At 39.6% G+C, this 25,828-nt stretch overlaps 1 protein-coding gene across 1 annotated transcript in view; it reads left to right on the plus strand.

Moving 5' to 3' along the window:
• Nucleotides 1-5,086: 5,086 nt before the first annotated feature.
• Nucleotides 5,087-25,828, plus strand: part of TARBP1 (tRNA guanosine 2 -O-methyltransferase TARBP1) — a 34,149-nt gene continuing 13,407 nt past the window's right edge. The window contains exons 1-17 of the mRNA XM_031599846.2: nt 5,087-5,968; nt 6,982-7,079; nt 7,920-7,989; nt 8,777-8,925; nt 9,459-9,511; nt 10,924-11,021; nt 11,630-11,765; nt 12,529-12,625; nt 13,799-13,888; nt 15,564-15,702; nt 17,225-17,321; nt 17,622-17,797; nt 20,731-20,828; nt 21,565-21,726; nt 22,782-22,975; nt 23,679-23,931; nt 24,014-24,199. Coding sequence (XP_031455706.2) covers nt 5,137-5,968; nt 6,982-7,079; nt 7,920-7,989; nt 8,777-8,925; nt 9,459-9,511; nt 10,924-11,021; nt 11,630-11,765; nt 12,529-12,625; nt 13,799-13,888; nt 15,564-15,702; nt 17,225-17,321; nt 17,622-17,797; nt 20,731-20,828; nt 21,565-21,726; nt 22,782-22,975; nt 23,679-23,931; nt 24,014-24,199 — 2,928 coding nt within the window. The 5' untranslated portion in view covers nt 5,087-5,136. The remainder of the gene's footprint in view (nt 5,969-6,981; nt 7,080-7,919; nt 7,990-8,776; nt 8,926-9,458; nt 9,512-10,923; nt 11,022-11,629; nt 11,766-12,528; nt 12,626-13,798; nt 13,889-15,563; nt 15,703-17,224; nt 17,322-17,621; nt 17,798-20,730; nt 20,829-21,564; nt 21,727-22,781; nt 22,976-23,678; nt 23,932-24,013; nt 24,200-25,828) is intronic.

Raw genomic sequence — 25,828 nt, forward strand, 5'->3', positions numbered from 1 at the left:
GTAAAAGACTGCCAGAGGTGGAAGGTGGCAGTAGTCTGGGTCTTTCAAGACCAAACTTCCCACTGAGGAAATAATTTTGCTTTCAACCAGTGCCTGACCAATTTCTCCGCTGATCTGAAAATCAAAGATAACTTTGGTGTACATAGAAAGCTATCTCCATGCTTCCAGAAGGGGTAACAGCTCACCAGTGAAAAGCTATTCACCTAAGCTGCAATTTCTTAAGCAAGGCATCAGAAAACACTTCATACTCATCATTTGGAAAACACACTACGTTCCAAACCTTCATATTTGCAAATAGGGATACCTAAGAGTTGTAAGCAAAGTGAAAGCTCCCTTCCTGTGCCCTCTCTTTTTTCTTTCTTTCTGTCCTCTCTAAAATAAAATGGCATTTTCCTTTGTTCTCACTGTAATAAGCAAGAACCTGATTGGACCCTGGTTATATCTGGGATTTTTTTAATCTGCCTTCCTGTGGTAAGGCTCTACTCCCAGTAATGTCACCAGGCATTTAAAAAGACTAAAGGCTTCTGGGGTTGCAGCTAGTAGATTTTCATGTAGGAGTCACAAAGTATTTTCCCCACTCTTATCCAGTTCATTATCAGTAGAGTCCACTATACACTAAAATCCTGTATAGCAAAACACTCAGATGTGTACTTAGAATAATGTAATGTTTACATGAGTTGCTGGATGAAGATCTGTAGGTAAAGGCTGTTATAGAGAAACAACGTGATGCCATATAGATGTTTTCTCAATTGTCACATTTCTTCCAGATCTATACATGCTTTTCAGGCTGAAGGCGGAAGAAGCATGGACTGTGCACATTTTAACAGCCCTTTTACTTCCATATGAGCCAACAGTAAAATCCATTTTAACTTTGCCATCTGGCTCTCAGTCCTGGCAAAGGGGAGAGGTTAAAAATGAATGCTGTAGCCTACAGCTGAATGGAAAGTCCTAAAATTTTTTTGAAAAAGAGAAAACAAGCAGGGTCAACAAAAGGGAAAGCAGGCTGTGACTGGGAAGCTTTCTAATTCCAGTCTGTACAGTGAATGATCTTCAGCTACATGAAACAGATAAAAAGACTGCAGATTTCAGCAGTGCCCTGCTGAGCAGGTTAGCAAAATAAAGACAGATGGCAAAGGATTATATCTGATTCTTTCTCCTAATTCATCTTTTCCAGACCATTCCACTGCACTCACTATAACTAGAGATTTACCAGCTTAACTTCCCCTCTATGGCTCACAGTGACAATCCATATAGTACAGATTTGTGAAAATCAGAGTTCAGGGTGTCTTGAAGGCAATGGGGAAGGCGTGATCCAGAATACAGTCTGTGTTACTTCTCTGCCTTTCTTAATTTCTTTTACATCTTCCTCTGTTCTAATACCTTTGAAAACTGCAGATCTGCTCTCTCCCTTAGGTGACTCTTGATTTTCTTTGCGTTCATCAGTCTTCTCTTTAAGTCTCTTATTTTCTCCAATTAAAAATACAGGAAATGGCAGTTACCGTTGTTTTTATACCTTTCCTTTTCCATACCTTTCTTTTTATCTGCAGTCGCATGCTTTTCACCAGGAAAAAAAAAAAAAAAAAAAAAAAAGTGGAAGGCACAATTCAGTGACAACAGCACCATCTTCTGTCTGCAGAGATTATGCAGCCTTCACTCACGCTTCCCTGAGTCGTCCAGAGACGGGGCTGGTTGAGACTCCTGGATCTACAGTTGGATGCTGAGCAATTCGTGAGCTTGAGAGTCTGAACAAGTCTGACTCCCCCCAAGTATGTGGGGAAGCGTGGGTGTATGAAAGGCTACAAAAGTTTCAGCTCTCATACCACTTATCCCTGGAGCAACCTTTTCATCTGCCTTTTATTATCCTCACAAAAACTCAGTTGCAAAACTTATTCTACGTTTTTCTTCCCTGTGGCTTGATATATTGCCAGTTTGTAATTTTTATTAGTATTATTTTTGCTTCTTGCAATTAGTGTTATCCTTCTTCTCTATGCATATTACTGCACTGACTTTCCTCAGGGGTGTAGGAGGCAATCATTTTTGCCTCAGGAAATTTGCAGCTGAAATGGATGAGAAGATAAGCACAGTCAAGGGACCACCTTATTAGTTCACATAGATAGCCTAGGATTTGTGACAGTGTTAAAACAAAGCCATGTTTGTGGAATGAGAGAGGAAAACAAGGTGGTGTTAGCATGAATAAAAACATGAAGCATGAAGGTACTTGCTTGAAAGTCCAATGCATGGACAATTAGGACTGGAAGCATTGGGTAGGTCAGTGTGAAAGCCAATGTTTTGGCATTAGATAAAAGGATGGGAAAGTATAAAGTCAAAGATTATTTTGGATATCTGTGGAATTACAAAGCAAGGGATAACTAGAAGAAGAGGATGCTGGGGGTTGGAGTTTCATGACCCTTGAGGTCCCTTCCAACCCTGTGATTGATTCTGTGATTAAAAGAGGAAAGATTAAAATAAACTTGCATCACAACCCAAAAGAGCTAGAAGAAAGGTTTAGAAGCAGTGTAGAGGAGGAAATGAAACAGGATTGAGAGGATTAGAAAATAAAAGTACAGCCAACTTACAGAAATTATCTGACTACCTACTTGGCTGGACATTATTCCTCTTCCAGTTGGAACACTTCAGCCTCTATCCCTCTTAGCCAAGCGTTCAAGGACTAAAGAACAAACTGATCTATATAAGGTGGCTTTCTTCTTTGCCTCTCTCATCCCTTTTAACTCTTTCTCCTATCCCCTGGCAGACAGCAGAAGTTTCTAATGTACTACTGCTTTCAGTGCTAGCCAGACAGGGATAATCTTTCTTTCCATGACCCCTACTGTTCCTTTATTTTTCTTAGCTTCTTACCTACTTTTCTGATTTTTTTTCTCCCTTTAGCTTTCTGCAGAGAGAAGGTTGCGGGGCGACCTCATTGCAGCCTTTCAATATCTGAAGGGAACTTACTCCCAGGAGGGGAGTAAACTCTTCATAAGGGCTGATAATAGCAGGACACGGGGAAATGGTTTTAAGTTAAAAGAGGGAAGATTTAGGTTGGATGTTAGGGGGAAGTTTTTTACTAGGAGGGTGGTTAGGTCCTGGAACAGGCTGCCCAGGGATGTTGTGGATGCCCCGTCCTTGGAGGTGTTCAAGACCAGGTTGGACGAGGCTCTGGGCAACCTGATCTAGTAAAGGTGTATGTTTGGTGGCCCTGCTAGGCAGGGGGGTTGGAACTACATGATCCTTGAGGTCCCCTCCAACCCAGGTCATTCTGTGATTCTGTGATCACACTCAGATACTCTCTAGTCTAACCGCTTGTGAACTGAATTCCTCATCCACTTGTCTGATCTGACAATCTGCAGTAATGCAGTTCAAATGTAAATGCTGTGTTTCAGCTCATAAGATTTTGCACCCATTGTGGTAAAAATAAAGGCAAGGTGGGATTCAGACAATAATGGAGAACAACAAAGCACCTAATATGTTATTGTTTTGATTAGTACCCATTGTACATACCTTTAAAGCTTCATTTAGCTAGGTCCTGCATGTGCCTGGAACTTTTGGGGACTTACTCAAGCCTGTTAAAAGAAGTGCCAACAAGACATCTTGACTGCATGCTTTAGGTAACAAATGGAAGAATTACTAAAGACATCACAGTGACTGGATAAGCAAACAAAACATGCTATAGCATGGAAGAGTTTTCAGCTGCTAGCATTCTGTTCAGTTATTTCAAACATTCTGTCATTCCTCTTCTGCAAAGTGTTTTTGTGTGAGTGAAACAAGGTACAATGTTTTACTTAACATTTAATTGCATCTCTGAATTGTTTCCTTGATCTTTTTCTGGAATAGGTATTTTATTAACTAAATATATGCGAAGTGTTAAAGTGTACAGAAATCTTATCAACAAGCAGGATTAAAATTTGTTCCTTTTCCCAGCATAGGTGGACTTGTTGCGTTCTGCCATGGTCATGTGGACAGGTCTCAGCAACTAGAGAATGCCTGTTTTATAAATGATCATTTGCAGCTGGCAGCCCATGGCTTCAACGGGTATGCCCTCTGCTGGATAAAAAACTGGCTGGAGGACCAAGCCCAGAGAGCAGGAGTGGATGGAGTTTAAATCCAGCAGGTGACCGGTCATGAGTGGTGCTCCCCAGGGATCAGTCTTGGGGCCTGTCCTGTTTAATATCTTTATGGATGATCTGAACAAAGGGATTCAGTGCACCCTCAGTAAGTATGCAGGTTACACTGAGTTGTCTCCACAAGTGACGATACGCCTGAAGGTAGGAAGGCCTGACAGGCTGGATTACTGGGCTGAGGCCAATGGGATGAAGTTCAACATGACCAAGAGCTGGGTCCTGCACTTTAGCCATAACAACTTCCACACATCACTACAGGCTTGGGGCAGAGTGGCTGGAAGGCTGCAGGGAGGAAAAGGATCCTGGGTCGTTAGTTGACAGCTGGCTAATCATGAGCCAGGAGTGCACCCAGGTGGCCAAGAAGGCCCATGGCATCCTGGTTTGTATCAGAAATGGTGCAGCCAGCAGGAGCAAGGAGGTGGCTGTCCCCCTGTACTCAGCTCTGGTGAGGCCACACCTCAGGTACCGTGTACAGTTTTGGGCCCCTCACTATGAGAAAGACATTGAGGCCCCGGAATGTGTCCAGAGAAGGGCAATGAAACTGGTGAGAGGCCTGGAACAGAAGTCAGTGGAGAGCAGCTGAGAGAACTGGGATCGTTCAGTCTGGAGAAGAGGAGGTTGTGGTGAGGTGGAGTTTGGCCTCTTCTGCCAGGTAACTGCAATAGGACGAGAAGTAATGGGCTCAAGTAGCACCAGGGGAGGCTTAGGTTGAATATTAGGAATTTTTGATTCTCAGTAGTGAGGCATTTGCACAGGCTGCCGAGGGAGGTGGCGGAGTCAGCGTTCAAGAAAGGTGGAGATGCGGCAATGACGGAGGGGTTATTGAGCGTGTTGGGGACAGCTCGACGGCCGCACTTGCTATCGACACGACCGGCAAGCCGCCCTGGCGCCGACCCACGGGGACACCGCCCCTCCCCTCAGTCCTCAGCTGGGCGCGGCCATCGGGAGCGGCGCACGCCGCCCGCTGGGCCCCGCCCGCGCCTGCGCAGAGAGGCGCGGAGAGGCTCCCCCGCCCGCGATGGAGGTGGTGCTGGCCGACGCGCTGCTCGCCCGCGGCGGGGATCCCGGCGAGCTGCTGCGGGCCGTGTGCGCGCCGCTCTCCGCCGATCGCGCGGAGGCGCTGCGCCTCCTGCTCCAGCGCCTGGCCGCCGGCGGGCCGCGGGGCGAAGCGGAAGGCGAGGCGCTGCGGCGGGCCGCCTGGGAGGTGGCGCTGGAGCGGTGCCGGCCGCTGCTGCGCCTCGGGGAGGGGGCGGCGGGCGGCGCGGAGCGGCTGCGGCTGGGTCGGGCGGCGCGGGGCGCGCTGCGGCACTGCGTGCAGCTGTGCGGGGCGCCGCTGGCCGCCCGTCTCGCCCGCGACGCGCTGGCCGAGCTGGCGGGCGGCGGGCCGGGCGCGGAGGCGGCGGTGGAAGCGCTGGCGGCGGCGGCGCCGCGGCTGGAGGAGCCGGCGCTGGTGGCGCGCTGCGCGGCGGTCGCGCTGGCGCTGGTGCGAGAGGAGGGCGAAGGCGAGGCGGCGGCCGCGCTGGTGGCCGGGCGGCTGCTGCCGGCGCTGGGCGGCAACGCGCCGGCGCTGGGACGCGTGTGGGACGGGCTGCTGGGCGGCGGGCCGGCGCCGCGGGCCGGGCGGGCGCTACTGGCGCTGAGCGCGCTGGCCGACGCGCTGCTGCCGCCGCGGGGCCCGGGGGCGGCGGCGGACGCGCGGCTGTGTCCTCGCTTCTGGAGGCTGGTGCAGGAGGGGCTGACCGAGCGGGACGGGCTGTGCCGGAAGAGGGCCCGCTACCTGCTGAAGCGCGCCGTGGACCTCAGCGGCGGTCAGGCCGCCTGCCTGCGCTGCCCTACGGACGGCCCGGACGGTACGGCCTCGCGTCGCGTTCGGCGTCTGTGCGAGCCGGCAGTATGGGGCCTTCTCCCTCTCTGAGGGGGGCGAGGGGCGGCTGGCAGGGCCGGGCCCTAAGGTCGTGTCGGTGTGGAAGAGCAGGACGTCCTCCCGAGCCCCTGTTGCAGAACTAGCACGACTTCAGAAGGGTCGGAGTGCTTAATGGGGTGCTTAAGACCTGCACCGACTTTAATCATTGTCATAGAGTGGTTGGGCCGGGTCGGGTGAGTCCCGGACCCTGGTTTGTGTTGGACTGATGGGATTGTGGACTCGTAAGGTCGTTTGAGTTGGAAAGGAACTTCTAAGACCACCTCGTCCAACTGCCCTGCAGTGAATGAGGACCCCTACAGCTAGGTCAGGGTGCTCAGAGTCCCCTCCAGCCTGACCTTGGATGTTCCAGGGCTGGAACATCCACCACCTCTCTGAGCAACCGGTGCCAGTGTCTCACCACCCTCACTGTAAAAAGCTCTGTATCCAACCCAGATCTCCACTCTTTTAGTTTGAAGCCATTTCCCCTTGTCCTGTCAGAACAGACCTTGCTAAAGAGGCTGTCCCCTTCTTATAGCCCCCATTTAGATACTGAAGGACTGCTCTCAGCCCTCCCTGGAGCCTTCTCTTCTCTGAAGTCAGGCTGAACAGCCCCAGCTCTCTCATCCTCTCTGTGAAGGGGAAGTGTTCCATCCCTTGGATCATTTTTGTAACCCTCCTCTAATACACCTCAGGGTGCTGAGGCATGCTGTGTCCTGCTTGTTCTCAGCCTGCAAGACCACTTGGATATGTTCTACCAGTCACATGGGAGTTAACACCAAAGGCTTGGGGGCTTGTAGAATTTGTTGTGGTGGCCTCACTCATTTATAACTTAATTCTGTAGAAACTGAAGCTTCTGGGGTGAAGAAAGGCTCTCTTTCCATCTTAGGATGTTGTATTTAATCTTTTGCGGGATGGATTCCAAAGGAACTGTGCCTGAATACATGTTTTTGTTGCTTTTAGAATCAAGTCTGTTTTGGTGGTCTGCTGAGGAGAATGAGAAACTCCTGCAGTTCTGGGAAACTTACATTTTGATCATGGAAACTTTGGAAGGAAACCAGGTGAGGATGCCTCAGAACCTGTGCTTAACCATAGTTTGTGTGTGATATGTTTCTTTTGGCACGTAATAGTATAGGTTTTCTTTGATTTTGTTGTTGTTGTTTTTTTTTAAATATTTAATGGAAGGTATCTGAACGTTAACGGGCCTCTTTTAATTTTGAGTATCTGAAATACAGTAAGTGTGATTCATTTAGAGGAAAATTCTGAATTTATTCCATCTGTGAAAGAATTCTGATTAAAGCTCTGAACTGTAAGTTGTTTCAGGACCATGGCTAACCTGTTCCATTGTGCAAATCAGGCAGCTGCACTTGATAACTTCTTTTCAGTAGAGGGCACTACATCTCTGTAGTAAACTACTTTGTGAAGTTGGACAGAAGTATTTCTGCTCTTGACTCAGTCTAGTTTACAGGATAGAAAGAGGCCTCTGCAGTTGTGTGATGTTACAGCAATAGGCAGTTGTTACCACCTCTTTGTAGCTTACTTATTTTACACTATTTATTATTTTCCTGTAGCTGAGTGAAATTGTATTTATCAAAATGTTTGTCTGTAGAGTTTTGTGCTCTTCTATTTGAAACCGTCATATTATAATTTGGTGAATGGGATAGTTGTTTGTTGGGAAGTCTTGTTTGGGTGATACAGTAGCGGGGATGTGTCAATTCCACTTAAGTAAGTGGCAGACTGTAATTCTGTGCTATGTACCAGCCCTGGGATCAGTTACACAGGTATTGTTTATATTGTCAATTGCTGTGTTAGTGTATTGATAGTAAATTCCACCCCATGACTAAGTGCTGATTCTTAGGTTTGAGTAATAAAACAGACTACTTATCTGATTTACATTTCAGATCCATGTCATAAAGCCAGTATTACCTAAACTAAACAGTTTATATGAGCTTGCTATATCAGGAGAAGAAGGTAAGACATCATTTTCTGAAACATCTCATAAATGTTAGGCAATTAAGTCTCATTTTTTTCTTTGATGTTATTATAACAGCTCTTTGCTAAGTTTTATAGGCAGTGCTTTTCTGCTCTGTGCTGCAACAAGAAATCCTACCATATGACAAAATTGCATATTAATTCCTCATGCCACTAAACCTAATTAAGATGTCCTTTCCTGCTGTATTTTGCTTTACTTGAGCTAGTGTGAAAAGAAAAAAATCAGGAATTCTTAAGGTAGATCTTACAAGTCACCTGTACAACTCTGTAGGAAAAGGAGGGGGGAAAGAAAGCCTCAGTGGAAGAGGAAAGAGAAGGGATAAAAGGAGCCAGTGATGCAGTGGGATTTGCTACAGGGCAAAATGGGGCTAGTCTAATTAGTGCAAGGTGGTGGAAGTTAAAGTTCCCAGACTTCTAAAGTAGAACAGTGGCAGATAAGAAAGTGTTGCAGGCAAGTACAATATTTGGACAAGAAGACTTGCAATAAAAAGGACATGGTGTCTTCTGTTTTGTAGTCATTTTCATTTGTGACTGAAGCTTGGAATAAATTTTGGGAATTGTGCTAATATATTTTTTGCATAAGGGATTTAGTAAGGCATTTTTATAAATCTAATAGATGTCTTTTTGAAATCCGTTGTGTGTTATCCAGAATGTCAATATGTTGTGTATTTAATACACTTCCTTAAAACATGGAGTTGGCTAAGGAGTATGTTGGTACGTCACTGCCATTTCTATGTTAATTTAGAAGAATTTGCTATTGTAACAGGTTGTTGGTTGTTTCACCCATCGTGGCACATGTGCATCTATAAAAGAATGTTTGAGAGTGAGAATAAATCATTGACAAAGGAAGGGGTTCTTCATTTTTTGGAGCTTTATGAAACAAAGCATCTTCCAAATTCACTTGGTTTTTCAGAGGTAAGAGGCTTGGTATTACTTGCCAGATTAAGCAGATGTTCTAACCTGTAATTTGTTGTAAGACCAGTTGCCTCAGTAGCTTTACAATTAAATACATTCTGTATAAATACTCTCTTATGTATCCGTGTGAATAACAGCAATATTTTTAATTGCTATCAAATATAATATCACTTGTTAAATGGCTTGACTAGAGGGGAGTGCATTTTTATGTGCAGTCATTCATTCACGTTTCAGACTAATGTTCTCTAAAGTTACCATTGTATTGAAACTTTTATCAGAAGTTAAATTAGCAGGAGAAGGATTGATGCTTCAGATTTCCACAGACTCTGGCTCTCCTCAAAATTATTGATCATCATTAATTGGCTGAACAGAATAAAAAGTGAACTTCATCAAGTCTGTGCACAGCATCTTCTACTTAAGGATTCTGGCTCTCTGTCTCTACTTTTAAAATGAAATGAAGTAATCCTAGTTTGTCTCTATCTACTGGTGCTTTGCAAGTATACATTTAGCCACTGTTGTTCTTCTTTTATCAGTTTGTTATTGGACCATTAATGGATGCCCTCTCAGAAAGTTCCCTTTATAGTAGGTAAGCCACTGATTATTAAATGCAGTGTTTATTGGAAGTGTCCTAATAATACTCACTTCAGCATGTTAGCAAAATCTTGGGTAAAGAAAAACACATTAATAAATAAATGGTGTTTACTAAACTCATGGGTAAAGAATTTCTCAGGAAAGATGAGTGGCTGTAAGATGAAGCAGGTTCAATTTCAGCAACATAGGGTTGCCATAAAGTCCCAGTTAACACCTGGGAATCAAGTGAGACATGGTAAATGACTGGAATGGCTATCTTTTATTTTTCTTAAATCACGTTCAGAAGGTGTTGCAAATTCATAACTGATAGATTTTTTTCCAAACTACAGCAGATTATTTGAGGTCAGGGGATGACAGTGACCTCCTTTGGTATAAATATGTAAAAAAAAAAAAACACATGAAAGCTGGAGGGGTTCTGAATTGTGATACATTCAGTTTACTGATGGCCTTAAATTCTGTGTGTTAGTTACAGGGGGGGTGCTGAGAATGGGAAATAGCATGCTGAAAGTACTTTTTGCCAGTTGAAATTACTTGGGTGAAGAACAGTCAGCTGGTGATCTAAAATGGTGCTAGGTTAATATATGAGTCTTCTGTCTTAGCTTCTGCAGTTCTGGTGAAGCATATGTTGGGATATTTCTGAAAGTAGAGGAGAAGTACGTGTTTGATTTTACCAGGAATATACAAAGCTGTTTGGGTTAATGCCAAGCTGTATGAGAGAAAACTGTAGAATTTTGTGATTGCCTTCTGCTAGTCCTTGGTGGGCAGGTTTTTGAGGCTTTATGTGTGCTTTATCTCTGTTTCTCTCATAGAAAATTTCTTGCGTCTTTTCTCAAAACTTTTTGTGCTGGTCAGTAGTTTTGTTTATGCTCCACGCAGGAGGGAAATCCCTTCTGTCTTGTGCTGTTGTGGAGATAATTTGTCTTCACTGTTCTCCAGATCAGACCATTCTCATCCTCGCTACAAGTTGTTCAGAGGATTTTCTGATTTTGTTTCATGGGCCTTGGTAACCTGCTTATCCGAAGACCTGCAGCATATCATATGTACAGGCACAGTGTTGAATCCACAGTGCCATTTCTTAATGTGGGCTTAACACAGGATGATCTCAGCCTTGAGTAACTAGAGGCTGTGCTTGAATGCTTGAGTGTGCTGATATGATACTGTATGTTTGGAGGTGGCCAGGGAGGTTGGCATTTTGGTAACTTTCTCCATCCTCTCTGTATTTGCCAGATGCTGTTGAAACACTGGGCAAAGTGGAGGGAGCAGGATGATGCACTCCATCTCAGTGCCCTATTGGAACAGTCTCTGTAGTGTATTTACCTCTGAGCTGCATTTCATTTTTGTTTAGGGTCAGTCCTACTCGTAGCTGCTAACATGACAGTTGTGTATTTCCTATTTAAAACCCAACAGGACACCAAGTCAGCTAATGGGAGCCTGTCCTCCTTTGGGAATGAGGCTTCAGAAATTTTTGGCTACTTATCTGATGCTTCTTCCAGAAGAAGAAAAAGGTATGTTTCATTTTCACCTTCTATCTTTTTTTTTCCTTTTTAGTAAAGAAGTCAAATTAAAACTACAGACCCATTTTCCATATCCCATATGTGCATTTGCCACAGTTTTTCCACATTACTTGAGGGGAAAGAAGTAGTAGTTCTCATTTTGATAGTGGAGTTTCCACTTTTGAAGAGAGAATTCTTCAAAGATTTTGAGGGACTGCTGTAACAAGCTACAAAATTGTTTTAAGGAAAACTGAAGCACGCTTACTTTATTTTATTAGAAGAAAAAAAGATAAACCTCAGTTCTGAAGGTTAACAGCTTTTTGCAGTTTGGATAATGCAGCACTATTCAAAGAAATCTTTAGAACTGACATTCTGTGTTTTTTGGCTTGCTAGGTTGAGTTACCAAAACAAACAATTTGCCAGACCTTTCTGGTCACAATCTGTGTAGTGAGGTGTTCAAAAGAACCAGTCAGAGTGCTAAAGAAGAAGTTGAATAAGGGTTTTTCCATTATGAAGTTGATTTCTGGGACACTAATGTTCTTCCTCTGAGTCCTTTTCATGTAAACGCATTTGAGAGCAGGAAATCACACTTGATTTATTTTGTTTATTTTTATTTTAAGGTGGTTTCCTGTTAAAGTTTATTCAGAAGATGACAAATCGGCATTGGTGTGCTGTTCCCATTTTGTTTCTTTCTATGGCTCTAGCATACATCCCTGCTTGTAAAGTACTGGGCACTGATGGACTTCATGCTTTAAGGTAAAATATGAACCACACTTTTTCTTACAGACTTCTTGTAAGGATATGTACTGAACACCTACAACCAGAATTTAATTCATCTCTTACTTCTGGGATGATCTGGTTGTCCATGATAATGGAAAATTCCATTTCCTTTATGTCTAATTCACGAAGATTGTAATTGATGAACTAAGTATTCATACCACAGGGTGACTTGTGTAATGGTAGGTGAGGCTATAAAGGCAGCCCACAAAATTGAAGTCTGAAAGACCTGTAAATAAAAGGCTAGCTAAAGTTCTTAGCACACACCTTGTTCTTTATATCTACTGATGTTTAAGTGCTTTTGTTTGTTTTCAAGACCTGCTAAAAGTCAGTGATTACTCCAGTCTAAATGAATTTAAACTTTGAAATAAAACTTTACTGTAGCCTAAGGAATATTGATTAAAAGTAGTTTACAAAGAACAAAGTCAAGACCTATCTGCTAATGAGAGCAGTGGATTTCCTTCTTTCGCTGCTAGTTTAAGAATTTGATTGCATATTTATTTTGTATCTCCAACAGATAAATAAACACAAACAATTATCAGTTTGAACTGATGTGACCATAGAGATTCTTTGTTTCAGGTTGCCCAAATCAGACAACATGCCATGATTGTCTTATATCTAGTAGAATGTGTTGCTAAATACAATCTAATATATTGAAAATAGTAATTAGCAAGTATAAGATGCTTCTGAACATCCTCGATGCTTTGTTCTACATATTTTTACATGTTTTTCCTATTTGCAGAGATGTCCTCCAGTGTACCATGATTACACATCAGATTTTGTTGCGTGGAGCTGCTCAGTGCTATCTTCTTCAAACAGCCATGCATTTGACAGATGTGGTGAGGTTTTGTTTTTGTTTTGCTTTTTTTTTTCTTCCTGATGTAGTAGAAATGCATCAATGCTTCTTCTGGTTAAACAGTGTATAACAAAATTCCTAGACAGAACATAGAACAATTGATTTTACAGGATTTGCAATTTTTTTTAGCAACTACTTAAATCATGAAATCATTTGAGTTGGATGAGATTTCTTTTAAAAGTCATCTACTCCAACTCTCCTGAAGTGAACAGGGATACCTACAGCTGGATCAGGTTGCTCAGAGTCCTGTCTGGCCTGACCTTGAATGTCTCCTGGGACATCCACCTCCTGTCTGGGCAGCCTGTTCCAGTGCTTCATTACCCTTATCATTAAAAAAAAAAAAAAAAGTACTTACATATGGCTAAGCTTCTGTTGACTTTAATTTTCATAAGGTGAGGGGTTTCTTTATTACTTGTTTATTTATTTAATATAATAATTATTATAATATATATATATTATATATATAAAATATAATTATTTATTATTTGTTGCTATTTTCTTGTAGTATTTTCATGCACTGTTTATAAAACAGTACCCTACTATAACATACACTGTATAAACTATGATTTTAACAGTTATGAATGTTCATTTAGTTCCTAAATACCTAAAAGAATAAAAGTATTAATATCAGAATGATAAAGCTGTTGTAAATGTTGAAGTAGCAAGAGCTTTATTCAGTAGATAGATGATCCATGTTGTTATAACATGCTTGCTTAGATGAGTGGACTCTAAGTATTACCCTTCAGTTATGAGCTTCCATGTTGAACAAAACTGTTTTTTCAGAACTAGAGGAAGAGTGCCTAACAGTGACTGATTTATGTCATTAATTTAAAAAGTGCTAATAATGGATAGCACAGTTCTTTTAGCCATTTGATAATTTTCAGGTAGATTTCAGGAAGAGAGGTGTTGAGACTAGATAACCTCTATGGTTCCACCCGCCTCAAACCATTGGATAATTTTAATGCTTGAAGGAACTCAGTTATATTCCTTAATAAGGGTAAGGTTGGCCCCTAAGAGCCAAAAATGAGTCTGTTCAGTGGAAAGATCACTTCTTTTGCAACATTTGTCAGATGAGAGCAACTTCCTGAATCATCAAGTAGATGTTACGCATTGAATAGCTGTCAACATAATGTACAATTTTCATTCATTGTTTCAGGAGAAAGTGTCTCTTCCAGAGGTTGCCAGCTTTCTTTTGTCCCTTAGACCAGAGGAGTCCCTACGGAGAGATACTGCGTTATGGATGGAGGTGAGAACCAAAGCTACTTTTATGTTCACCAAACACTTTTTAATACCTATAGAAATGCATGATTAATTACTGGTTATGTAATATTTAACTAGTTAGCAACATTTGCGTTGGCACATTCTGAACTTTCTGGATGTGGAGTCCTAAGGTTTCGCTTGAAAGCTGATTTTCCTTTAATGCTATAGAAGGGTTAATGTTAACCATACAAAAAAAAATTCAGCAGATTCAAAACTAAAGAATTCTAAGCTGTATCATCACAGCTGTTGAAGGTAATAGGAGGGGAGAAGATGACCTCTCTCTTCTGCAGAATTGAGAACTTCTGCAGGAAGAAAAAGGTCTTTCTTGAGGCAAAGTGTTTAATTTCTTCAGAGCTTCTGTGTACCAACTGGTCTTGTTCTTAATCTTTAGAATATCCAGTATTGCAGTTTTTGCATGTATGCATACCAAAATACATATCAGAATCAGTTCTTACTCAGCCTTTTGGTCTCCAAATACTGGTCCTTTGAGAGACTTCTGTGTCATTGCAGCCCCAGTCTTCTGCCTTTTTTGCCATTACAGTAACAGCTAAAATCGCAGTTGGTAAGCCTGTACCAGTATTTGTAATCTCTCCTGTCAGGGATCCATGCTCTTCTAAATCATTGGTATCATAAAGTAGAATGTGCGAAGCAGGGCATCCATAGAATCCACAGAGCCATGACTTGGACTTTTCTCTCTACTTTTATTAAGGATACCATGTGGGTGTAACATCCACAGCTGAAGCTGTTCTTGGTTATCAGATTCTCCAGGCAGTTATTTCTATATAATATTTACATAAAAGTTATCATCTTTGTGACTACTTTCTTTTCCTCCTCCTTAACTTTGTTTTTGAAAAATTTCATCTGATGGAATGGATTAGAGTGATAGTTTTCTAGTATGGTGCATGTTTATCCTTTCCCTTAGTTCTGAGAGTACTGTTGGAGATGATGTGAGTCCCTGTACGGGCAGTATGTGGGCCAAAAAATGTATGAGCTGCCTCTGATTTGCACTTTGTATGCGAACACAGCTCAGGCAGGAATAAGAGGGTAAGCTCAGAGGGAAGAATATGCCTAGCAAGTAGAGTGGGATTGTGAATTTTGAATTTCTAGGTGTATGTCTATAAGATAACTATGTACATAAGATGCAAATTTCTATGAAAAATTACTCCAAGAAGAAATCATTTTGTATATAGGATATACTCAGTTGCTTCTGGTAATTAGCCATAGCTTCGGCTGGTTGTGCAGCAGTAGAAGGCTTTTGCAGCGTTGTTTTATGTGTGCCGTACAATTCATGCTATCCCACTGATTCTTTTTATATATAAAACAACAATGCAATTTTCATTAGATAACATTTGATGATCAGAAGCCTCTTCTGGGATAAGGGGATTTTACCAGCATTACTTAAATTTCAGAGTTGTTTTTTTCCCTTATGTTGGTACCAATAATCTCCTCTTTCTAGATGCTCTGAATGACTCTATTTCTGTGTGTGGATTGTAGCATGCTGAGCCTTTTGGTAGCTCCAGTGTAGACCTGTTACAGTGTGGATTTGCTGATGTAACAGTTTATATTTCAGTGCTTTAACATACTGCTGTCATCTTGGTGATGTCAGCACAGCACAGAGTCAGCAGATAGAGCTAAATAGCAACATACTGGTTTTAATTTAGCTTTGCAGTTGGCTGCAAGTGAATGACAGATGCTTTGGGAAGTCTGTGTGCTCTGATTTTGAGCATCAGGAGATCTCATCACTGTGTTTGTATGCGAGCAGTCTTGTGAGAGAGTACCTTAAGACTCCTGCATCTGAAGGTAAGTTAAATATTTATTAATATAAAATGGTTTTGATGATAATTAAAAAAAAACATTTTAAAAAGACTTTGGTTTTTAGAAGAGTTATTAGCTTATATTGTACCTATCCAAGTTCTACTCAAGTTGTGACATTTATCATTCTTAAATACCAACTTTATTTTTTTAATCTCATTTTTTCATCATGAAGAATAGTCCTACAGTATTAATTGAAAACTAAGCCTTAATACCCAGTTTTATTGCTGTGGTGATGCTTATCCATTAGATTTCTTTTGTTACTTTTCTGGGGATGCATGAAAATGCTGTAGTGTGGTGGCAGTGGTAAACATAAACAAATCTGGATAGATACCGGTCTGGTAGTCTTGAAAGAAAATCTATGGCATTTGTCAGCAAAATGTAAAATGACCTAATATATTTATGGAGAGAGAATTTGGAATCATGGTTATGCAGTTCATTGCACACCTTCCAGAAGCAGATGAGCTGTGTTTTTTACCAGGGAACATTCTTTGTACTCTGTATAGATACGCGGGTAAATTTTGAAGAGACTTCTTTCCTCACTACCACAGTTTGATTTATTATAACTTCTCTTCATAGTTTTCTTTCAGGTACGTTGAAATGAGTGTCAAATTGACTGGTTTTGAATGCTTTCTAACTTTGTGTGACACTCATTTTGATACTGGCCTACAGAAGACACAAAAGCTAGGTCAGAATTTGCTTATGATAAACAGCTTCAGAAGCTTTACATGGCCTAGAAACTTAATATCTAATCATAAGACAGTGAAGCTGCAAAGAAATTTTGTTGATTAGTTTTCCAGGATAAACCCTTTACTAAAAGATTTTAGCAGATCTTCTCTGCTGCCTGACGTGTTTTAGGGCTTTATCTGTACTATCTGTAATTCCGTGGCATGCATCTGCTTCACTTTTTAAAAGGGGTGTTTTATTTTGATTTGATAAACGAATTTCAGTTTATAAGCAGCTCTATGAAGGGGGAAGGGCCATATTCAGCTGCTTGATCTGAACATTCAAAGTTTGTTTTGCTTTCTGAATTTCTGAAGCCAAAAACCCTGAAGCTACCCTAGGCACTATGTAAGAAGTTATTTGTAAGTACAATTACGTGTTCAATAAGGAAAGTTCAGTTCAGCTTTTTTCTTCTGATATGATAGCTTTAGTTCTTGATATAACTTCTAGCTGGTTAAAATAACAGCTGATGTTTCTGAAGGAAGCATTATGAGATTACTTCTTATTTAACTTCATTGAGTATGCAGCGTTCTTTTAAAAGCAATAGATAAGTGTGTTGGAGTCTGTTACTACAACACATTTTCTAGAATTGATTTTGGCATAGAGGCAAACAGGATCAACTTCTGTGAGTGTAGAAAAGAAAACATTTGTGCTTGAGTTTGTATATAGAAAAAAGAACGCAGAAAATATTCTTGTTAACACTAGTTGCTGTTCTTTTGATAGTTTGTTAAATTAATGTGATGCTATTTTATAAATGCTGTGGAAACCTTAAAATATCTTTGATCAGGAGAAAATTGCTCTATGCCTGACTGGTTTGAAGCTAAGCTTGTTGCAACAATGATTCTGTTGGCTGCTGATGTGGAACGGATGAGGAATAAATCCAGGTAAGTATGAACTACCTTGTCTTACATTTCTCTCTCCTTTTTTGTTATCCCTTGACACTCAAAGGGTCTGATAGAAGTCTGATCAAATCAGGAAATTGTCCTTTTTTCCCTTTTCCCTGTGGACTTTGGGTCAGCTTGACAGTTTGTAGAGCTTGTCCAACTGCAAACATACTGGGTAACGTTTCCATGGATTCTTAAGTGACATAGAAACCTATGGGCTATTTATTTCCGTAAGTGACTTCAGCACTTAAGGCAGATACTCAGAAGAAGACTTTCTTTTTAATTTTTGTTTTTGTGTAGTGGAAAAAGCAACATAAAATGGATTGAACTAGAGGCTTTCTTGAACCCTCTTCTGGATGTCTTGATGAAACTTGGCAGTAATGCTTACATACCAACACTGAAAACAGATAAAAGCCTACAGCTTCTCTTGAAGTTATTGCAGACCCGTTCGTTAAAATGTTCCAATACACAAGATGGTTAGTGATATCTTCAGTATACTGTGTCTTATATTAATTACAGTCTAACTAAAACTAAGATACTTCCATGTTTTAAGACTATTGTCAACTTAATACAAGCCTAGAAGTGGTAAATGTGAAAATCTGACATATCCTTTATGAAATTAGGTTCAGTCCTACAGAGGTTCTTCTGAAGGTGCCCCAGGGACTGGGAATTGAGAATGTGGAACCTTTCTCAAAGAGCACTTGTTATCTATTAAATTAGTTTTGCAGACATCTAAAACGTGGAGAATGAGCCCATGTTGCAAGTATCTATAGGCCTGTTCTTTGCCAGTCTGTGGATTTCACAAATTGGTTAGACAGTTCAAAAATAAATAAGTTTAGAAACCCAGCCTAGCCTGTTTAGTTACCCCAGGATCAGATGGAGCTTTCCTTGAGCACATAAAATGATCCTGGTGGCCATACTATTTCCATGGTTGACTGGTAGATGCTTCTGCTTCGATTAACGCTATTCAGAATGCAAAAGTTAGGATGTCTGTGATTATTTCACAGTATTTGGTATCATTTTACTTGGCATGCTCAACTGACTTGATTTAGTGTGGTCTTGGTTAAAAGCAGGAAGATGAAGCAGTGCTCACTAAGCACAAGTGTGGTCATTTGACTGTCCAGGAAGTTTGACCTGTGCCAATGGCTGAGCATCTTAACTTGTAGCTATGGACTCCAGCAACTGTGGAGTCCTTACTGCTCCTTCTGATAAAGCTTTGTCAGTTTGTAACCAGAGTTTATCTTCCTGAGAGTGAGGAATTGCAATAGAATTTTCATGGTTAGGGTGCTAAACTTGAACAGGATGAATCTTGGTGTTTTTTTCTTCCTCTCCAGATTATTCTTCAGTGTGTTATTTATAAAATGAAATAGGAGAATATCTTCGGAGCAGTGCCCAAATATCTACAGTCTAATATGGGGAGAAAAATGATTTGGTATTCTGCATCCAGGTTTTGTAAAGATGTTTTAATGCAGACCTGAAGTAAATGCAAAACCTTATTTTAAGTGCTTTATACAGTCACCTCCCTTCCCCCTCCCCTCACAAAAAAAAAAAGCAGCTATTTGAAATGTAGAGTACCAATTATGTGAGTTTTTACAGTTCACATTTTTTAATATTTTATTCTGTAAATCATTTCTTTATCTGCCTCTGTGCTTTCTAAGGTAGGTGCAATCAGTCGCTGCTGCTTTGGAAATTTAGATGCCCAACTTAGTATTTCATGTTCTGCTGCCAGGGTTCTTAAGCTATTACAAGGCTGAACATCGTGGTGTTTGCCTCCTTTTGAGTGCCCCAGGATCAGGAGCCTTTCAAGCTGGACTTGTAATTTTGTGTTAAGATAAACAAGGATTGCTTTTCTTACATCACTTCCTATAATTTTAATGTTTTTCCATCTTGCACAGAAGAGCCAAGTATTAAATCTTGTTTCTTGAGTTGTGAACTATCTGTGCTGGGGGGTGGGATATAATGCTGCAGAATACTGAAGTTTTGCTGCTATGTTGATTAAAAATGATGTGAGCAGTCATGGGAACAAGAAAAAATGGGAGGGAAGAAAAAAGGGATTCTATAAACTTGTAAAACAAAAATAATAACAATTTGAATATTTTTTACTTAGGAATGCTATAATGGGGATAGATACATCCTGAAAGCAGCAACGTTTTTCCAGAGGTCTTAGCATCTATGCAGACTTCACTAATTCTGCTGTTTGCTATCTACTGTTTGTAATAGTGTCAGAGAGCCACTGATAGTGAAATGGATTTTGTTGTATTAAATGTTTATCTGAAGAATTTATGTTTTTAATTGCATAACGCTTTATAATGAGTTGAAGCTTAAATCACTTTTAGAAAAAGTGATGAGGTGTTAATAATGTGACATTTAACCTGCTTGTTTTATACAAATAAAGCATTAGAAATGCAGCCCAATAAGCTATTTTAACATAGAGCATTGAAGGTAAGCTCAGTATTGATTTGGAACTTCTGGAAATGCACCTTGTTACACTTCTGCCTTCTGAAAGATCTGCAAAAATGCTGCTATGTTAAATATAATTCAAGGTCAGCACCAAAAAGAAACCCAAAACAACAGATGTAACCTCTGAGTAATTCTCCCAAATACAGAAACTAATGACTTCTGTCTTTAGAACAGGACAGTTGTGCAGAGGTTTCTAGCTGCGTGTGCATATTGATACTTCATTTATTTAGCTTTCATTTGCAGCTAGCCCTCACCCCCTGAAACTCAGATTTAAGTATGTGGATACGTATGCTTTACCAGGGGCACCTACTTTCTTTGTGTAATAAACTTGTCTTTTTGTTTGTGAAATGCTTTATTTTACAGTATATTGTGGAGTCCAGCTTTTTCTTAGAGAAAGTATTGCATTTTGTATAATAACCTTCTGAGATGTTAAGCCAAGAGATGAAAATCTTTTAGGATTAGTCTCTATGCAAATCTCAGTTACTTCTAAACAATTTGAATGCAGACAAAACCCACACCATTTTAACCTCTGTGGGTATTTGAAGGGTATAGCTACATTTTTGTTACAGTGAATTGCTGGATGTACAGACTTTGTTCTTTATTAAGGAGCAAGTTCACTGGTAAGGGGTTTGTGCACAGGGATGGAACCAGAACGAGTGTGCATTAAAAACTGGAAAATAGCACTCTGGTCTTTGGGTTCCCCGTGGGGGTGTGTTTTTGGTTTTGTCACCTAATTCCTGTTAAATCCAAGGAAAGTATATCACCTGGCTTGATTCTTAGGACTCTGGTTTGTGCTGCTAAAGAGCACAGAGCTATGTTAAAGTGTTCTCAGGTATTTGAATACTTAGTACTATATAATATCAGCACTGTAACTTAAATCTGAATGGTGTCATTTGTTTAAGAAAGTGTACTACTTTGTGCTAATATATCTATTCTGCTTTCCACACAGATGAGGTATTGTTTTTTATCTGGAAATCTCTAGTAATACCTGTGGAGAGTGTTCTTGAATTTATACTCCGGCGGCTTACTGCAAGTGAGTTAAGTACGGTAAGTAATTATTTGGAGGCTTCCTTTGGTGTGGTTTTGCTTGGTAATTTGACTTACCAATGTCTGAGTTTTCATATCAAATTTATTAATGCCTAAAAAGTCCATTTGCTTAGAAACATTTTTGTAATGTTTTTGATGGGCACTGTTATGTATTATTTGATAAAAAGTGAGCTTGGGGAAGAAAGTTGATGTAGAATTTGTGGAGGAATTTATATGGAAAAATGTTCAGAAGTGATAATAGAAGTCAGAGTCGCTGCTTGTGTTTGGTGAAATGGAGGAAAAAAAAAAAGTAAAGTCTGTGAGAGAACAGTGTAGTATCAATAACACAGGTGCCTGTTCCTGCAGAAGTAAAGGACAGAAGCCTGGGGTTCCAGGCTGCTTTCGGTTTATACTTTTCATACTCTTTCTGAGAAAGGGAAATGCGAAGAAAGAAAGGTTGAATGCTAGTGTGACAGAAGAAGGATAAGAAAAGTTGTACTGCATTGAAGCAAGTGCTAGAGTTGAATTCCAAAGTCTGAAAGATGGTGAAATTGCAAAGGTGCTACTACTAAAACTAAAGGATTTTTTGTTTGTCATACAGTTCCTTGAATTTAAAAAACAATAATAAAGGAAAAGTTGTTCAGCTGCAGTGACTGCTGTTGTTTTCCTTTTGCTATTGCTGATGACATCATTTTTCTGTTTTCACTGTGGTTCTTCCTCTTAATACTTCAGTTTACCATTGTATCCTCTTTCGTAGGTTGGTGACCTGGATCGTTGTGACCTATACTTAGCCTTAATTCCAGAGATTGTGAATCTGTGCTTGCAACTCAGCTCAAAAAAGTTGACAACTGTCAAGAAATTCATCTCATCCCTGACTAATGCCTCTATTCGTAATTTTCGGGAAACAAATTCTGCAGAGGTAATTCAGTATTACTTAGAGCAGTAAATACTGATACAAAGTAAATAAGACAGCAGTTATTGATTAATACAGATACATGAAATTATGTCTGTAAAACAAAGTTTTATGTATGTATGCATATACTTCCCAACATGTCTAATCAGTTGGCAGCATAGCATCAATATATAATATTTGTACCTAAGATTTTTAATAAGTTTTGTTTTCTTACATTACTTCTTAAAAGTAGTTGGTGAAGCGTAATTGAAAACTGTAGTTGACTATAATGAGCTAAATGTGTTTGAAAGCTTTTTCCTCAAATATGAACTGGATTTCCCTGGGAAGTTATATCTAAATGAAAATGCCTTGGGCATATTGCAGTGTTAGCTTGAATGTGCAGTGAAAAAAATATTCTGAAACCCAGCCTTGCTTTGACTTTTGGTGCGTTGTTTCTTGTCCTGTAGCAGTATTTAATTAGGCTAATATATCTGAAATATATTTTCAAAAGGTAAAGAATCATTATTATCACTCAAAAGGAGGAGATTATACTGCCCAGCAAGTACTAGTTTTAATCTTTGCAATTTTTTTGTGTTGAATTATTTATCGATAACAGTTAATAGCACAGTAAAAAGATTGTAAGGATTGGATTCGCCAGGCTTACTTTTCTAAGAAAGAACAGAACTTTTTTACTTTGGCTATATGAATTATAATACTGACTCCATTCATTTCAAAATAAATATTCTCTGATTCAGCGTTCAGTGGGGCCTCTACAAACTTCTTTTGAATTCAGTGAGAATTCTATTTTCATGATGATATAGTACATTCTAGGTTCAGGTTTATTTAAGTAGAAAAAGTAGTGTTGAGCAGTTCAGATGGGAAAATGTTTTCTGTGCTCTCTGGACACTGCAAGTATTTTGCAGATACTTAACAATGAGTTTTTAATAATATTAGGAAACTATATGCTTATTGACAGTATTTTTCTTAAGACATTTTGTTTCCTTATATGTATCAGTTGGTTATTTGTGTTAGAGAAGCAATGGATGCATATTTGATGTTTTTTTTTAATTTGGTCTTATTAGGAGCTGAAGCTTAAGGAACAAATAAAAAAAGTAACTAGTATAGCCTCACTCACAGCAGTTTGTGAGCTAGTGGATCGGAAACCTGAAGCACACCTTGAAGATTTGCCTTCTGTGGATGCTTTAAAGAGATTTACTGCCTTTTCCCAATTTAATGAAGTATTAAAGAAACCGTCTTACATTGAAGAAAAAAGTGGGTACGTTTGTGATACTGATTAAGTAATAGTCCAGAACAAATTTGATTAGAGAGTGGAACAGTGATTAAGATGCTGTTTTTGGTTTTTTTTTCTTTGATAACTTTGTACCTAGATAAAAATTGAAGAATTGTGAGCACAAATGATTCCTTCAGTTGCTCTTCCGTCTTTGTTCTGGTCCTAGAGCATTGAAACAGCCATAATATTTCAGACCAAAGTGCTCTAACTCAGTTCAGTGCTGTTGAAATACTTTTCCAGTTCTGTGTAACCAGAGCTAGCTTTGAATGTTGCTGATGCTTAGGCAACCTTACCTATCTGTACACTGCACAAAGCCAGAGCATGTGCACAAGCCTGGTTAAAAAGAAATTATTTACAGTTGGGAAAGGGAGGGAAATCTAGAGCAAGCTGTAGGGTCAAAAAGCAAGTACTTGAGAAACGTAAAAGTACAGAAAGCATGCGATGTTTGTCCTGAATACTCTTCCAGAAGTTTATAACTAATGAGAAAACCTGAGCTCAGGACTGATTTTTCTGTGTTTAGGAAACTTTATTTTTGGATTTCTTTTCAGGATTTTGCCCAGTCTCCCCTTTAACCTGTGAAAATTTGAGTGTCTTAAGTATAATAAGTACAGTAACACTGTTCATAGTAGATAAGAATGTGCGCAATCATTAAATACAGTGCATGCTTAAGAAGATTTTTTTTTTGCAGCTTATGTGAGGAAGCATCTCAGGGATGGGGAAGAATTGTTGCACGCTATGTACGTGACCAGTGGATTTGCCTGTGTTTTGCTTTAAATAAACTTCCAATGTTGGCTCAAGAGTATGAAGAAGGAACTTCAGAACTGTTGTTAACTGCTGAAAGATCAAAAGAAATTCTAGAATCTGCATTGGAAGCCCTAACTATTCTTCCTTCAGACCAAGTTTTACCTGTGTTTGACTGCATGAAAGTCCTTGTTCCCAAGGTAAAAGATGAAACAACTGGAAGATACTACTTAGGTGTGTTTGTTTTGTCAAATTTAACACATTTCTTCTTTTTATTCTCAGCTTCTGAACTTACAGGAATCTCTCTGCATAGAAGCATTCGATTTGGCTTGGAAAATCATATCCTCTTTGAGCAATACACAGCTAATATTTTGGTCTAATCTGAAAGCTTTTGTTCGGTTCATCTTTGATAATGAGGTTCTAGCTGCTGCAAGTGCAAACGGCCCAGCGTATGCCAAGATAAAAGAGGTCAGTTTAAGAACCCATTTGTGAGAAATAAACATACATTTTCAGATCCAGATAAATTTTTATTTTTCATTTCCTCTTCAGCATTTGTGGTGATTTTTTTTTTTTCATTTTCTAAAAGAAACTAGTTTGATAAGGAGATCAAGATCTGAGAATTAGGTTGAAGATAAACAAATGGAACTTGAAGCATGGAACAGTGTTAGCTCTATTCTGTGAGAAAGTAAAAAGATCTGTGAAACCTTCATATTCAGTCAGCTTTTTCTCTTACACTATTGAAGGCAATAGCAAACAATTGAAGGGAATCTGCAGTGCAATACAAACAAAAGATCAAAGTGCATTTTTAAAATATTGTTAGCTTTTCATGTTTGCCAGCTTGAGCAGTTTCAGAGTAAAGGCTTATAAATGAAAGACTTTACATATCTATTGTTTGTTCTTGCAACACAGAAAAAGTGTTTCTCATATTTTTAGACTTCTACATTGAGTAAAATGTGGGGTTTTTTGCTCTTTGAATTATACTTGCATTATGCACTTTCTCTGAATTTTTGTATTCAAGATTTGCCACCTGCACTGACAGAAGCTGTTGTTGGAAAATTTTTCTAAGAGTCTTTAAGAAAATATTTTCTTAGATGAAACATCACAGCCCTTTAAAACTTAAATAGATGCTATTAAATAAGGGATCTTTTAAATGTTTAACTGTTTTTTTTACAGCGCTGCTTTTTTTTCCCCTCTGAGTGTCCAAGTGTAAGAAACAACAAAAAATATTGTCACCTTTAGAATCAAGTTTAAAGCTGTGTGGTAGAACTGCTTCCAGATTTTGGAAGACAAAGAATTCTAGTTGTTTTTTTTTTTGTAAATGCACATAGTTTTATGTACCTCAGAAGTCCTTCCCTTTGTCATGGTGTTTTTTCTTTCATTTTGAGTCCCTGTATTCAGTATTGGGATGTTGGTTTATCTTGGGAGGCATAGCATACTTATTTTCTAAATAACACTTCATGTGGATTTTTTGTTGGTTTTTTTATTGCTTTTCCTCGGGCCGTTAAATAAATGTTTGTGCAGAGCAGCTCACAGTGACTGTGAAGACATTTACCAGAGCATTAATACTTTGTAATTTAGTTACCCATACATATGTATGCTTAGTATTGTTGTCTTTTGTTGCTTTTCACTTAGCACAGAAGTTACGCTGGATCAGATTGCAGTTTTGTCTTGAACTGTGTCCTGATGTCAGACTCATATTTGTAAACAATAAATAATGTATAAGCTTTATTTTCGGCTCACTTTCTTGAAATGAGCATTGCTGTCATCTGTTCTAAGCAGTAAATAATGCTTTGCATTTGTAGTCTTAATGTGAACCCAAGCCATAATAATGTGTGTATGAAGATAGGTAAATATCTGCAAGTTCTAGAAATTTGTGAGGTTTGTCTTTTAATGATTATTTGGCAATTATATGTGGCAACTGATCTCTAGCTAGCTTACATTTCTTTTTTGTTGTTGTTTTTTCCTTCTTGTTGAGAATTACCATCTTAACTTCAATATTAGTATTTTAGACACTATGATTATGTAAGGTTTATTTTGCCAATGTTGAGTCTTGAGTCTCCATGACAGCTATCCCATTGTCTGCAGTGGGGCATACCA

The sequence above is a fragment of the Phasianus colchicus genome, chromosome 2 (assembly GCF_987193195.1).
Source record: "Phasianus colchicus chromosome 2, bPhaCol1.hap1.1, whole genome shotgun sequence".
Taxonomy (NCBI): domain Eukaryota; kingdom Metazoa; phylum Chordata; class Aves; order Galliformes; family Phasianidae; genus Phasianus; species Phasianus colchicus.